This window comes from Mytilus galloprovincialis, chromosome 1, assembly GCF_965363235.1.
Source record: "Mytilus galloprovincialis chromosome 1, xbMytGall1.hap1.1, whole genome shotgun sequence".
Lineage (NCBI taxonomy): Eukaryota > Metazoa > Mollusca > Bivalvia > Mytilida > Mytilidae > Mytilus > Mytilus galloprovincialis.
The window spans coordinates 108944999-108961645 of record NC_134838.1 but is presented as its reverse complement, the minus strand read 5'-3'; the positions used below and the strand labels follow the sequence as shown (position 1 = coordinate 108961645).

General features: G+C 31.4%; 1 protein-coding gene across 2 annotated transcripts in view; it reads left to right on the top strand.

Annotated features, from left to right (window-relative positions):
- The window catches only part of LOC143050370 (regulator of telomere elongation helicase 1-like), a 40624-nt gene that overhangs the window by 20925 nt on the left and 3052 nt on the right, over positions 1-16647 (top strand). For both annotated transcript variants that reach the window (XM_076223817.1, XM_076223818.1), the window contains 15 exons: positions 2154-2235; positions 2708-2840; positions 3127-3240; positions 5012-5052; positions 7298-7383; positions 7970-8047; positions 8511-8588; positions 9063-9203; positions 9973-10088; positions 10577-10700; positions 11198-11348; positions 11944-12056; positions 13171-13197; positions 13574-13645; positions 14117-14224. In XM_076223817.1, coding sequence (XP_076079932.1) covers positions 2154-2235; positions 2708-2840; positions 3127-3240; positions 5012-5052; positions 7298-7383; positions 7970-8047; positions 8511-8588; positions 9063-9203; positions 9973-10088; positions 10577-10700; positions 11198-11348; positions 11944-12056; positions 13171-13197; positions 13574-13645; positions 14117-14224 — 1464 coding nt within the window. The remainder of the gene's footprint in view (positions 1-2153; positions 2236-2707; positions 2841-3126; positions 3241-5011; positions 5053-7297; positions 7384-7969; positions 8048-8510; positions 8589-9062; positions 9204-9972; positions 10089-10576; positions 10701-11197; positions 11349-11943; positions 12057-13170; positions 13198-13573; positions 13646-14116; positions 14225-16647) is intronic.

Genomic DNA, 16647 nt, shown 5'->3' with positions numbered 1-16647 from the left:
TTATCAATTTTCACATTATTTTTTCAAAATGGTCACAAAGCTTCAAATTTGCAATTTCTTAAATGAAAAATGCACACACAAAAAAAAAAACTACCCACAACACTTTGTATTGTTTATATCTGTATATTATATTTTTTCAGCATCTTACTTATCTAAAGAAACTAAAAACCATAAAAAGACGAATACAATGCTTAATTATTTTTATTAAATTTGAGATTCTTTACCTTGACATGTTGGAAAATTCAATAAATGACCAACTAATGAATTACGAAATCTAGATTAAAGCTTGATAAAAGATATGAAAACACCTTAAGAGTTGTTTGATATACTCTAAAGACCGCTAAAAAATCAAGAATTAATACATTCTGATGAATAGAAGCGGTAAAGTTATAATTTTGTATCAATTGTAATTGATATTTCTGCCTTTTTTGCAAGAGTTATCACCCTTTTCATTGCAAATCTCCATAGGAATTTTAAATGGCCATTTTTTTTTAGTCTTCCTTAAGTAAGATTTTATGTAACTTTTTTTAGCTCACCTGGCCCACAGGGCCAAGTGAGCTTTTCCCATCACTTTGCGTCCGGCGTCGTCGTCCGTCGTCGTTAACTTTTACAAAAATCTTCTCCTCTGAAACTGCCGGGCCAAATTAAACCAAACTTGGCCACAATCATCATTGGGGTATCTAGTTTAAAAAATGTGTGGCGTGACCCGGCCAACCAACCGAGATGGCCGCCATGGCTAAAAATAGAACATAGGGGTAAAATGCAGTTTTTGGCTTATAACTCAAAAACCAAAGCATTTAGAGCAAATCTGAAAGGGTAAAATTGTTTATCAGGTCAAGATCTATCTGCCCTGAAATTTTCAGATGAATCGGACAACCCATTGTTGGGTTGCTGCCCCTAAAATGTTAATTTTAAGGAAATTTTACTGTTTTTGGTTATTATCATGAATATTATTATAGATAAAGATAAAGTGTAAACAGCAATAATGTTCAAAAAAGTAAGATTTACAAATAAGTCAACATGACCGAAATGATCAGTTGACCCCTTAAGGAGTTATTGCCCTTTATAGTCAATTTTTAACCATTTTTCGTAAATCTTAGTAATCTTTTACAAAAAATCTTCTCCTCTGAAACTACTGGGTTAAATTAATCCAAACTTGGCCACAATCATTTTTGGGGTATTTAGGTTCAAAAATGTGTCCGGTGACCCGGCCATCCTACCAAGATGGCTGCCATGGCTAAAAATAGAACATAGGGGTAAAATGCAGTTTTTGGCTTATAACTCAAGAACCAAAGCATTTAGAGCAAATCTGACATGGGTAAAATTGTTTATCAGGTCAAGATCTATCTGCCTTTAAATTTTCAGATGAATCCGACAACCCGTTGTTGGGTTGCTGCCCCTAAATTGGTAAGTTAAGGAAATTTTGCTGTTTTTGGTTATTATCTTGAATACTATTATAGATAGAGATAACCTGTAAACAGCAATAATGTTCAGAAAAGTAAGATTTACAAATAAGTCAACATGACTGAAATGGTCAATTGACCCCCTAAGGAGTTATTGTCCTTTATAGTCAATTTTTAACAATTTTCATAAAATTTGTAAATTTTTACTAACATTTTCCACTGAATGTACTGGGCCAAGTTCATTATCGATAGAGATAATTGTAAGCAGCAAGAATGTTCAGTAAAGTAAGATGTACAAACACATCACCATCACCAAAACACAATTTTGTCATGAATCTATCTGCTTCTTTTGTTTAATATTCACATATACCAAGGTGAGCGACATAAAGAGCCTCTAGTCTGTGTATATTTGGGGTAAAATGCTAAAGATTAAAACTTAAAAATCTTCTGTTGCAATTACTTTCAGGTTAGGGTCAAATTTATGTTAGATTGACTGAACTATTATTCTACTAATTATCTGATCTTGATGTATCAAGTTGTATTTTCATTGATAATCTACATGTATTTCTAGGTCACTTTTTGTATTGCTGTATCATTCACAAACCGATAAAAACCTAATGCATAGAAAAACAAGTAGGCTAAAACACAGGGGAAAAGCAATATTATTGAATAAATAGTTTTTCCAAGATTGTCTAGATTCTCCTAAAATTCGTTTCAGTAATAATTTAAATTCTATTGCTACATCAATAGGTTCACATTCAGAAGACCGAGCCTAAGAAATTCCAAAAGATAACAAGTTGGGCTACTAATAGCAGTACATCTGATAAAACAGGTAAATATCTGAAGTAATATAATAGTAATTTCTTAACCAAACAATGTCACAAATTTAAGTATGATTCATAGTTTTAATTCAATGTTCTTTGATTAGATATATTTGTAACACCAACCTATACCATAGTTTTTATTTCTTGAAACAAATGTTAGTCTTTAGGTTTTCACTGAATCTGTAAAATTCATTGTTTTGTTTAAAATTGTAGACAAAATTGCTCTTTAAAAATTTCCAGTTGGGTGCCTCTGTGCGGGAAATCCCCTGCAAATAGTGACAGTTGTCAAGTATGCTGAGGCAAAAATAAAACAACAATGGCAATAGATTCAAATTGACTCCATAGTTTTATGATAATTCAAAGATTGATCAGTTTCATTTTCATGATTGTAAAATTGGAAAAGAAAGTTGGAGATTTTTTAAAATTGAATTACCTACTTGCATTTTTCTATTTAACATTTTGCATACTTTTCATATACAGGGAAAACATTAAGCTATTGGTGTTTCAGCCCTGGACACAGCATGGTAGACTTGATGGCACATGGCATTAAATGTATTATATTAACCAGTGGAACTTTGTCTCCTCTTTCATCTTTTACTCTGGAGATGCAAATGTAAGAATTTTTTTATAATAGTGAACCTTAATCAATCTGACATGAAAATATGATATTTTAAAAATAGCAGGGGATGCAAGTGTTTAAACAATGAAACAAATAACACATTTTTTTATATCCAATTTTATTAAGCAGAATATTTATATAATATTGATTTCATGCCAATTAGTAAAAAAGATGCCCTCCTTGCTTGATTTTTTTTCTTCTAAAATTGACTTAAGACGCTAGTAATTTATGATTCTTCTGTAAAACATTTTAGGATTGATATATGTTCTTTGATTTTCAGACCGTTTCCAGTGACATTAGAAAACCCACATGTGATAGAAAAACACCAGGTTTGGATAGGAACTGTCAATAAAGGACCCGATGGTGTCACTCTTAATTCTAACTTTGAAACAAGGTGTGTGGAAAAATATCTTTATTTAATAAGAGTATGTTTATAATAGACATAACACCCAGTTGTATTTTATTGGACGTATTGCATATCTGCTAATTTGCAAATATGAAATGGAGAAGATGTACTTTCTCCTTGAACAAAATACAAAACTTGTAAACGGTGAATGTACTATTGTGGACTTTGTACGACGTGTTGGCTGCAAATATTCTGCCAGAACTGACTTCTGAACTCATATCAAGATATATCTGATTAGTGCTGACTGTTGAACTTACGTTTTCATACATTTTAATGAGAATTTTACTTGCATGTTATGATGACATGTAACTTGATAAATATTTATTTTTAGCTCACCTGGTCCGAAGGGCCAAGTGAGCTTTTCCCATCACTTTGCGTCTGTCATCCGTCGTCATTAACTTTTACAAAAATCTTCTCCTCTGAAACTACTGGGCCAAATTAAACCAAACTTGGCCACAATCATCATTTGGGTATTTAGTTTAAAAAATGTGTCCGGTGACCCGGCACACCAACCAAGATGACCGCCATGGCTAAAAATAGAACATATGGGTAAAATGCAGTTTTTGGCTTATAACTCAAAAACCAAAGCATTTAAAGAAAATCTGACAGGGGTTAAATTGTTTATCAGGTCAAGATCTATCTGCCCTGAAATTTTCAGATGAATCGGACAACCCGTTGTTGGGTTGCTGTCCCTGAATTGGTAATTTAAAGGAAATTTTGCTGTTTTTGGTTATTATCTTGAATATTGTTATAGATAGAGATAAACTGTAAACAGCAATAATGTTCAGAAAAGTAAGATTTACAAATAAGTTAACATGACCGAAATGGTCAATTGACCCCCTAAGGAGTTATTGTCCTTTATAGTCAATTTTTAACAATTTTCATAAAATTTGTAAATTTTTATTAACATTTTCCACTGAAACTACTGGGCCAAGTTCATTATAGATAGAGATAATTGTAAGCAGCAAGACTTTAGTAAAGTAAGATGTACAAAGGAAGCAGATGGATTCATGACAAAATTGTGTTTTGGTGATCCTAAACACAATTTTGTCATGAATCCATCTGCTTCCTTTGTTTAATATTCACATAGACCAAGGTGAGCAACACAGGCTCTTTAGAGCCTCTAGTTTATTATGGCTTTGCTTTCGATCAACAGGTTTACTAATTATTTGCAGAAAAGTAATAATTGATTTTTTTCCGGAATAGTTACTTTTTTCTGGAAAAGTAAGATATTTATTTGCGGAAACGCAAACTTTTTTTCCGGAAACGTCATATTTTTTTCCCGGAAAAGTAATGCCAATTTTCGGAAATGTAAAACGCTGATTTTATTAGATCTATTTAAAATTAATTCAATGTTCTTGCCTAACAGAAAATAAAATCACATCTAATTTAATTGTGTTTATTGAACCAATTTTTTGAGAGAATTCATTTATTTATGTGTTTAATACTCCGAGTTTGTTATTTCTGTTTTATTCTGTTTAACCTACCTTCGATGAAATTTCAGTCCATAAAAATTTATTTGATATTACAGCATATTTTTTTTTATAAAGATGAATAAATAAAAATATTTGTGTTCTCATTTTCTAGACAGCCACAGACAAAACTTTTAATCACTGTTTGATTCAACAATGAAAAATCTATATTTTCACATGTTAAATTAATACTTTGCTAACTGAAATGTCTGTGTGATTTCTTTTAATTTCTTCCATGCTAGAGTTTGTTCTATTTGATATTTTCAGCTTTTCCTTTTATTATTTAGGTACACACCAACTTACCAATCATCATTGGGAAATTCAATAGGTAAGTTGCATGTAAATAAATGATTTGTTAAGTTGGTTCTAAAAAACAAGATTCTATTGGCACTTTGATTCCTGATCATATACTCCTGAGTTTCATTCTTATTAGACAGTGTCTTTGATTGTCCTCTGATGCAGTGTCATATTCATAAAAACAAATATTATAACTTAATAATTTAGTTCTTAGGATGTAATTTTATTTTATCATTAAATATACCACAATGTAAGAACCCCTATAAACTAACCCCCAATAAAAACTGATAGAGAATTTGTCAACTCAGATAGTTTTTTTTAGTCATCTACTCTGTCATAAAAGAACCAAAATTTTTATTAAATGACCTTTTTAATGGATTGCATAAGTCAACCTCACTTTAAACAGAAAAACATTTTATACTTAGATAGCTAGCAGAATAACAGACTTCTGAAAATCTTTACCATAGTCTAAACTGAAATCTTGAGAAAATCCTTGATTATTATTGTAATTTTTGAATTTTACAAGCAATAAAAGATTTGTGACCATTTTTTCAACAGGATATTTTGCAGAGTTTCCTGTATATTATTCATAAGGTGTTGGATCTCATTTTTAAAATAATTAAATGTGGTATGATTGTAAATGAGATATCTATCTACATTCATTCATTCATTCATATCTTTATTTCCTCTTTACAGAGATTACATGAATTATATAATCATGAACAATACATTAAAACATTAATAATAGAACATATAAATGATGAAGTTGTGAGCAATACGCAATATTTACATATAAATGAAAATGATCAGTTCAAGAGCAATAGAGTTTATATTGCGTGCTGTCGATATTACATGTGCTAGCATTATACTATAGTGTTCAATTGATGATTGTATTCGGATGCAGATTTTGTAACATGGATGTAGCAAAGTCGCTTGAAAGACTCTAAGTCGGAATCACTGAGCATAGTTGAAGGGTTTTTTCCTAGACAGATTGTATATAAAGATTCATCATCACACTCACTTAGTTCAACATAGAGGTCGAGACAAAAGATTTCTATGATTAAGTCCATCCAAGTGCTGCGCATGCTTGATGTACACGTACAGCCAAAGCATGCATGCACGAAAACGTCAGTGAACGGACGGTCCCAAATTTCACAAAATTTGAAAACATGGTTTGGCGCGGTAGATATAAGTTTTCCGATAAACAATGCAGTGCGAATTTCAGAGCTGTTCGAAGGGAATTTCCACACATGAGCTGCAGATACGGATTTATGAATATATTTGAACCTCTTAAAGTCATTTTCCGAATTGATGCGAATCAGCCAGTCATTATCATGTTTTGATTCAACTGCATTTACAACAATACGTTTCCATTGCAGCTTATCAGGAAAGTTGCCATCACTAATATAGGTTATAAGCAATTCATACAGATTGTATTTACATAGAATGTTTAATATGTCCGGAATAAATCCAATATGGTTTAGTCCATCTAACAGGCACGAAAAAAGTCTTTGTAGAAAGATTTGTTTTGCAAGACAAGAGTTTTTCGTTTTACAAAGTTTTCCAAAGAAATATAGTTTACGTTTTTCAATGTCACAGGTTATATTACGTAGTCCGACCATGCTTTCACACATATCTGATCTTGTTGACGTCTTAAACTTTTGTACATGTTTTACAACAAAATGCTGAAGTCTATTCAGTAATGTGATATCTTGGTTCTTCAGGTCACACCAAACTTCACAGCTATATAAAAAAGTAGAAATTACTACTGACTTGTACAGTTTGACGAGAACTAAAGGATTCGTATTAACGCCTCTTAAGTTAGCAATTGCAAAATTGATTGTAAATGAGATATCTATCTACAGACTGACATGTTTTCTGTTGTACTTTTTAAAATGAATAAGATATGTTATAGCTATTTTATGTAATTTAACTTTGATTTTACCGACTGATATTTTCCTTTGATCTTACTGACTGATAATATCCTTTGATCTTACTGACTGATATTTTCCTTTGATCTTACTGACTGATATTTTCCTTTGATCTTACTGACTGATATTTTCCTTTGATCTTACTGACTGATATTTTCCTTTGATCTTACTGACTGATATTATCCTTTCTCAGCACAGTTGTGTGATATGAAACATTATAGCTAGAAACTAAGGATGCACATGCTAGTCAATGAAATTAACAAAGTCATCATAGGTATAAAAAAAAAACGATAATCTATAATTATAAATTCTTTCTACAACACCAGATTTCTAATCTATTTCCAGTGAATTTTGCCAGAATAGTTCCAAATGGATTACTCATATTTTTTCCTTCTTACCCAGTAATGGATAAATGTATAGAATTTTGGAAGGTATGTTTTTATGCATTTTTTTATCAATTGTTAATATGTTCAGAAATATAATGTAAAAGTGTCCCATATGATAGTATTTGTATATCTATCATATTGTTTAATCAACAATATAAACCCCACAATTTACACATTCATTGTCCTCATAAGTATATTGATGTTACATATTTTTCGTGTCAGTATGTCAGATATGATATCCTTGTTGAATTATTTTTATTTGAAGGGATATGCATATACATTAGTATGTTCAAATTATTATGTCTTCAGTATAGGAAATTTTTTGTGCATGTTTCGTGAGTAAAAAATGTAACTTTTATCACAGACATCCCAAATTATGCTGATGTTATGTTAAATATATTCCTTCTTTATCTACTTATTTTTCTGTTTGGTAATGAATATGACTTAATATATAAAACATAAGTCCCAAAGCCACACCCCTTTCAACTCATAAGATCATAAAAACAAAGTAGTAGAAGTCTTTGTAAGTTGGATCAAATCGTAAGATACAAATGATAAAATCTATAACATGACCCATAAACCTTTGCTTTTCTTAAGTTCTTGCAATAAAAGTTTTATTGTTTAATTGTAGGAGAACAACATATTCAACAGAATATCTCAATATAAGCCTGTATTTGTAGAACCTAGAGGGAAAATGGATTTCCAAGATGTAAGGTTTTTTTATTTAATAGATGTGTAGAAATATAATATCACAGTAAGAACTGTATGTTAACTCCTTTTACACTTGTATGTTATCAGGCACCAGAAAATGTTTTGTACACTATATAATCAGAATCATTCATTTTCAGCATCCAAACTCTCCAACTGATAAACAACTATAAAATTAACTTGAAAGATAGTTTTCCTTTGACTGGTGGACTTTGGATCCGTTTCCTTTATGAATGTCAGACCTATACAGCAGATTTAAACCCCCAACAAAAAATATCTTTTAAGAAATATGAAATCATAGGGAAAGTACTCTTATACTATTTATCTTTGATCTTCGATAGCTTTAATATCAGATTTTTTTAGCCATCTATGTTGTATTTTTGTTGTAGACTTTATTTGAATTGTATGATGAAATAAATGACCCTTCATTAAATGGAGCTATATTTGTTGTATTTCTGTTGTAGGCTATGTTTGAGTTTTATAATAAAATAAACGACCCATCATTAAATGGAGCTATATTTGTTGCAGTATGCAGAGGAAAGGTAAGATGTCATAATAATGTTACATGCTATGATAAAGATTTTGATATATTTGCATAATTAAATTTGAAGTTACTAAACAAATGATCTTGTTACTTGACCTATCAATCGGTTCAAATATAAAAAATTGAAAAAAATGTTCTAGGATTTTGTCTCAAGATAATGTTCCTTAATGTGTTATTTTATGATCATTTTCATTTTTCCTCAGAAGATGATATGGTTACTGTAAATTCAGAAACGATTGGGAGGCATTTTATTAATGCAAATAATGTGACTTGGGGATTATTGCAATAATAAGAACTCACATTATGATATCTGATGTATAAAACCCAATGCAGACTTTCCTGAAAAAGCAATAATTAATCTCCCATTTTTGTTTATTCTTCAAAAATCTCAATATTAAATGCATGCAATAATTTCTTTACAGTATTTATGACTTGTGATTGAGAAAATTACAGTTAACTTTTTACTTGTCAGGTTAGTGAAGGATTAGACTTTGCTGATGAGAATGGCCGAGCTGTTGTGATAACTGGTCTCCCATATCCACCATATATGGACCCTAGAGTAGTTCTTAAAATGCAGTATTTAGATGAAGTTAAAAGAATACCTAATGTAAAGGTATCAAAACATTTTCCTTAATAAGTTGTTGCGAAAAGGTCAATATTTTGCTACTTTAAAATATTTATAATATGGGGAATCAACATTATGATTTCTCTAATACCTGCAGTTCTCATTAAATTTTCATGAAATCATCAGCAATATTGTAGTCTAATTTAAACATCAGAAAAAAATGATTATTTTTGCCGCAATTAAGCCCCTTAGATCAATAACTTATATTGGAAATTCTAATAAATCATCAGGGATATATGACTTGGTATACAGTTGAAAAGGATATATAACACCTAGAAACTTGTCCATTCCCTCAAACCTGCACCTTTTTCTGTTGTTGAAATGCAAAACATGTCTAGTTGCTAAAAAGTGCCAAAGCCTGTCATTTTTATTGACGCCAAATCTATCCAACTGTTTATTTCAAAGCAAAAGTCATGGATTCCCTCTTTTGCTGTAGATAGTGTGCTATGTTATTTGTCTACACACATTACTTCACCTTTCCTCCGATGTCCTTTGATCTCTTTTTAGGTATCTTTATACCTGTCTCCAATCGTTGAATTGCATTAAATGTTATTGATGTTATTGATGTTACAGAGGATATATTATCTCTAAATAACACTCTTATTATATTGTAAAAATTTGGTATTGAGTCTCATATTAACAAGCTATACTATTTGATGCATTTCACAACTATCAGTTATCTGTTACTCAAATACTTATGGTAATAGCAATATCACACAGTACAGCTTGTTTAGTATCAAATAGTATCAAATTACAGCATTTAACTGGTAAAGAATGGTACAGACAGCAAGCCTCAAGAGCAGTAAATCAGGCTATTGGGAGAGTTATACGACACAGACAAGATTTTGGTGCCATTTTACTCTGTGATACAAGGTATATTGTGAAAATGCCAACTGTAAATTATTACGAATTAAATTCTTGAATGGCAGGATCTGATTTACATACATTTAGCAATTTAGGTGTGTATACCTCCACAGTACCACTGTGGTAATATTCTTCGGGGAAAAATCCACAGATGTACAGACCTAAAGAAAAACTACCATATACCATTTAAACAACCACATATTAAAAAACTACATTGTTAATTTTGAGGGCTTTTATTATGTAAGATATATTTTTTACAAAATTGCCAACTTACTTATACTACAACTTATTATTGTAAACTTTTATACATGGTGACTTGGATGGAGAGTTGTCTCATTGCACTCATACATAATCCTTTTATTTATTACGAGATATACTAAAATGTCGACAGATGACAAAAAAAAGTGTCATTGCTAGTACTTTAAAATTTGAACTTATTTAGGAAATTTTTTTAAGGGTTTGTATCATTCTAATAAGTGTCTTACTTTCAATTCAAGGTTTTCTTCACCTGATTCTATAAGTCAGTTGCCAATTTGGGTGAGGCCAAATGTTCAAAAGTGTCAAAACTTTGGACAAGCACTGAAGGAAATAACAGTGTTTTTTAAAACTGCTGAACAGAAGGTAATTATTTTTATGCCCCATCTATAATAGTAGAGGGCATTATGTTTTCTGGTCTGTGCATCCGTTTCGTTTATCCGTCAGTTTGTTCATTTGTCCGTCTGTCCCGCTTCAGGTTAAAGTTTTTGGTCAAGGTAGTTTTTGATGAAGTCCAATCAACTTGAAACTTAGTATATATGTTCCCTATGATATGATTTTACTAATTTTAATGCCAAATTAGACTTTTGACCCCAATTTCATGGTCCACTGAACATTGAGAATGATAGTGCGAGTGGTGCATCTGTGTTCTGGGGACACATTCTTGTTTTTCGTGTAATAAATTTTTTAAATCATAATTTGATACTTGTAAAAGAATTAAGTCCTATATTATCTGATAAAGCATAAAAAAATTGAAGCAATTACTCGACAAACTTTTTGAAATGCTAAGAGTGATGATCCAATAGATACCAACATTTGTAGCAGAACTACATAGCATATAACTTCATTGCTGTTTATTACAGATGCCTGCAACAAAGCCTAAGAAAAAGATTGGTATCAAAACTTCTCCTGGAGCATATTTCCTTCCAACTACGTCAAGATCAGCTGGTCCTACAAATATTGCTAAAGCTGGAAGAGTATCTGATCATGTTGCTAGTTTAAAACATACCAAAGGTAATGACAAAATTACAGAAGTCTGAAACATACCAAAGGTTAGGTTAATTTGAAATAAGTTTGAAACATACCAAACCATTTCTAAGGTTTGTTCAGTATTACACAAGTCTGAAACAACCCAAAGGTTGGATCAATGCTACATATGTACTATTTGTAATAGGTCAACTATATCAGGTGAACATCCTAATTACAGGGTTTCTATCGCCTGGACCTCATTATTATGTGTCACTATTATAACCATGATAATGTTAAATTTGTGATAGTAGTAATACCTTTATCTAAAGATTTTCAAAATGAAGTAGGAAAGACATGTCATCATGTGTACTCTAGTTGTTCTATATGACTGAGTAACTGTTACAATTGATAAATTCATTTACTAAACTCTCTTGGTTTAGTTTTAAAAAAACCAACACAAAGTTTAATAATGATACATCAGAAAGAAGTTTGATGGGACAATTCTTTCATTTCATTTTTTTTTTGTCATGCTCAAAACACATTGAAGTTTATTTGAAGTACATTCTATTAAGGATTGTTGATTTATAAAAATGTATTGTTTTGATATTCTTTTATTTGAATAATCTAATTTTTGTCCTAGATAACAGTAATAACTATGCCAAGTTAAGTAGTCAGTATGAAGGAGGTAGCAAAGCTTCATCTTCAACTCAGGAAATTAAAAGAGGATTACTTGGAGCATTAACAGACAGTGAGGTATGTTAAAGAATTGCTGGGTTTGAAGTAAGAATAATAAATTCTTTTTAATTCTGTAGCCTTTTTGGTCTACATGTATGTTCATTTACTTCCTAAAGAAAACAGCTATAGTAATATCTAATCTAGCCAGTAGAAAACATTTTCTTCAACAGTAATTATAAATATTTTAGGATAATTCCTTGATAAAGATAAAATTGTATCAGTGTATATCAGAAAGCATGCTCTCCTCAAGTGATGGATTCTATCCTAGAACCTGGTCATTACTGCTTCTCTGATATTTATGTAGAAGTAAGAAAAATAGTAGTCAGCTCGCAGGGCTTCCTGATGACTGTTGTCTTGTCAACTAGATATTAAAAGAGTAGTCAGCTTGCAGGGCTTCCTGATGACTGTTGTCTTGTCAACTATATATTAAAAGAGTAGTCAGCTTGCAGGGCTTCCTGATGACTGTTGTCTTGTCAACTAGATATTAAAAGAGTAGTCAGCTTGCAGGGCTTCCTGATGACTGTTGTCTTGTCAACTAGATATTAAAAGAGTAGTCAGCTTGCAGGGCTTCCTCATGACTGTTGTCTTGTCAACTAGATATTAAAAGAGTAGTCAGCTTGCAGGGCTTCCTGATGACTGTTGTCTTGTCAACTAGATTTAATATTAAAAGAGTAGTCAGCTTGCAGGGCTTCCTGATGACTGTTGTCTTGTGAACTAGAATATTAAAAAAGTAGTCAGCTTGCAGGGCTTTCTGATGACTGTTGTCTTGTGAACTAGAATATTAAAAGAGTAGTCAGCTCGCAGGGCTTCCTGATGACTGTTGTCTTGTGAACTAGAATATTAAAAGAGTAGTCAGCTTGCAGGGCTTCCTGATGACTGTCGTCTTGTCAACTAGATATTAAAAATCTTGCTCTGCACTCTGCATGTCTTGCTTGTAGCATTCATATTCTTATCACATTATTCAAAATGTAAAATATTTTAAAAGTAGAATTTGTTCTTATAGAAAAAGAATATTTAATTTTTTTCAGTTGAGAATGAAGAATAAATATTAAGATTTTGATTGTTTGTTTACTTTCATGTATGATTTATATTTTTTTGAATTTATACTTGAAAATTACACATTTATTTTCAGTGTAAATCACCAGATATTGATAGTCAGGTAATATTTTTATTATTAGTAGTAGTATTGGTATGCTTTCTCAAATATCATAGAATATTGTAAAAGATCCCATAAGTTAGGTCCCAAATATTGTGTAATGTTGATGTCTTTTCTTCTAGTTTCTTTTGAAATATGTGTTCATTGAGATTTGTTTTTAGGGAAGTAATGCCTGCAAGAATGGTTCTATAACCTTTTCTCTCAGATTTCATTAATAACTCACTCCCAAATCTTTTAAAGTAGCTACCTGTTTTAAATTCTTTAAGAAATTTACAATAAATGCTGTAAGAAAAGGAAATAACAGATACAAAAATAAAGTCCATGTTTAGATGTAGGCAGTTGTACAGACTGAAATTATGATGTCAGGTTAATATTTCAGGGCTCACCATTTAGGCTTCCACCAGATAAAATGGTCTACAAAAAACAGGCTAGGAAAAAGATAACAATTAAGGTAAGTATTGTGGCAGTTTTGCTGTCAAGTAATTTGAGAAGGGACATAAAAAAGAGTTTGATACTTTTTGATACAGACCCAAACATTTGTAATTTTTGCACTAACAGAAGTGCTCTTCAGATCTGCCAGGCACATACTTTTTGTTTTCCTATGCTTTGAATTACAAGTGGGTGTATGTTAAACACAGCAGCACATGCTGACTTGTTGATGAAACTGTATACAGGACAATACCTGAGGATGTGCATACAGGAATATAGTTCTGGGCCGACATCTTATAAAGGGAGATAATCAATATATTGTTATGGACTCCTGTTAGCTTTATTTTGTCCATGATCTTATCAGTCTTTCATTTTCTATTGAGGAAACCATCAACATTAATGACTGAAATTGGTAAAAATATTGGTCTTTTTTATTCACAATTAATTCTAATGGAATTTGAATTTACAGGTAGTTTTGATCTTTTAATTTCAGAAAAGAGGGGAAACAGATAGTAAGAGTTCTGCTGCTGACATTCTAGATGATGTACCAGCAACAGTGAAATCTAATCATTTACAAACAGCTGAATCTTATATAGCTGAGGTTAGTATATGTTATGAACGTTTAATTATATTTCCATAGTTTTGTTTAGCCGAAAATATTGTTCCCGGCAAAATTGACAGTTTCCTATTTTGCGTTATGAAATTCCGCCAACATGTGGCATTCGGGAAACATCATTTGTTTTTCAGTTGTTATTAATCCTACATTTCATTAGTAACTGCATTTTACCTGCTTTATATTCCTAAATCGGTGTAAAGTCGGATGAAATTGTCCATTCCTTCAATATAATTCTATGTTTACATTCTCGATAACTTTAATAATAACATTTAACCTTGACTGGCTACAGACTATATTCTTACACGCAAGGATAAGGCGTGCTAAGTATTATAAAAACCGGATTTTTCTTATAACGAAACGAATTTGAACCAAGCTTAAAAGAATCCAAGAGGTAATAACGCATACACGAAAAACACATTCAAACGTTTTAACATATTGTATTTCATTTACCTCAGTGCATTCATTAAGACCCGGTACCCGGTACTTTTACCCGCCTACGGAAGCGTCTGGTACCGGCAGAAAAAATAAAAATACAAAAAAAAATAATGTGTAAAATTCTTTTGAAGATCGTTCAAATCTAATTTATTTCTTTCCTCAAGTGATAATCTCCGTGTACGTCGTTCATGTTATGTTTATAGGTGTCTTCGTCGAGGTCCGCGTTAAAGTATAGATCTATCTGCCAATTTAAGCACACCTCCAAAGTAGGAGAAGTGATAATCATAAACCACGTGTCTGTATCTGTATCGTAAGAGCGCTTTAAAATGAGACGATTTAGCAGTATATTTTCAAGCGGCAAATTGTTGATGAATTTAAACAACAACAGCACAATACTTATGTCTAATAAAAGGAAAGCAGCTTGTATCACAGATTATTTTATGAATAAAAGGTTTAATAAAGGTGAACATTCTATGGAATTCAGAAAATCGTTAATTGTATCAAATCAGTTCGTTTCCCGTTGGACGTTGTCACTGATCTCCGTTTTCTCGATATGTGTTCTATGTTGTGAATTTTTAGTGTAAGACTTCGTGAAACAACCTGAAGTAACATAACTGTTACTTTTACAAAATATAATATCTGACGAGATTTAAGACTTTTAAAATTTAAAAAAAAAAAGGACAGCTCTGAAGAAGTGAAAAAAAAACAACATTTTTACTAACACAATCACCCCTTTATTAAGTGAAAGTTAATACATGTTTTTTTATCTGACAAGAACAATCATCACAACACTTAGCGTATATCAAAAACGTTTGTTTGGTGTTTTGCATGAGAGCATGTTAATTTAATAATATATACTAGTACAATGTCTGTAACTTATGAAATTTCTTTTACAATATTGAACAAATGCAAAACATTTATTAAAAGTATAAAAACAAACAAAACATTTAAACAACATTTCACATGAAACCCCTGCATTATAGCATGTATAGGTCATACATATTTTATAACTGATTACAAAATAATTATAAGCAATGTATTTTCAGATAATTACTCTAGAAAAAAAAACAATTCAATGTTAACTTACCCAAAATTGAAGCAAATATTACAGACTTTACCCTATTTTTTAAAGTAAAAAATTAAGGCTGAAATCCCTAAAATCCAGGAGCTTACGGGGGGCTTTGCCCCCCTGGCCCCCCTACCAGGGCTAGCCCTGGACCTACTGGGGGCCTTAATCGGCCCCCAGACCCCTCACCGTTTGGGTTTGGTTCCCCCTATAATCTCAAATGTACCTCCAGTCTAAAAAAATAATGAAACCCCTGTTACCTGTATTTATTATTACTGATAATAATAATCTCTGATACTTTTAAAAGTTGTTTAGTCATTATTTAATATCCAGAAACCAAAGATATTGTTTTTAAATTGAAGATAGGCAACAATCTTTACAGTATATATTCACACTATCATGATAGACTAATAACGCTCAAAACTTTCGTTTTGAAAATTGGAGCCAAAAATAGGAGTCACAGATATGAATTATTTTTATCAATTTTAATGGCATATGGTTTATGGGACATCATTAAAAGGATACCAAATTTTACAATAAAATCAATGAGCAGGAAAAGTGGAAAGAAGGAGAGTGATTTTCTTAGAAATTATTTTTTTCATAATTGCAAAAAAATCCATTACCAGAGTACCCTTGTATGTATTGTAACCCTTACCATGTTGGGGCTGTAATACTAAGGCTTCTTCCAAAAATACTGGGTTTTTTTATAGCTCCAATTGCCATCCATACATGTAGCTTCCCTTCAGTGTCAGAGACAACATACAGAGGCTTTTAACCTCCAAAAATATTGTCAACTTGATGGCATATAACTAATGTTCCTGTTTATTACTGAAGTACACTGAGGGAATTAATACTTTCAGTTGCAGGTCCAGGTCTTTTTCTTTTTTAGCCATGGTGTTGTATTACC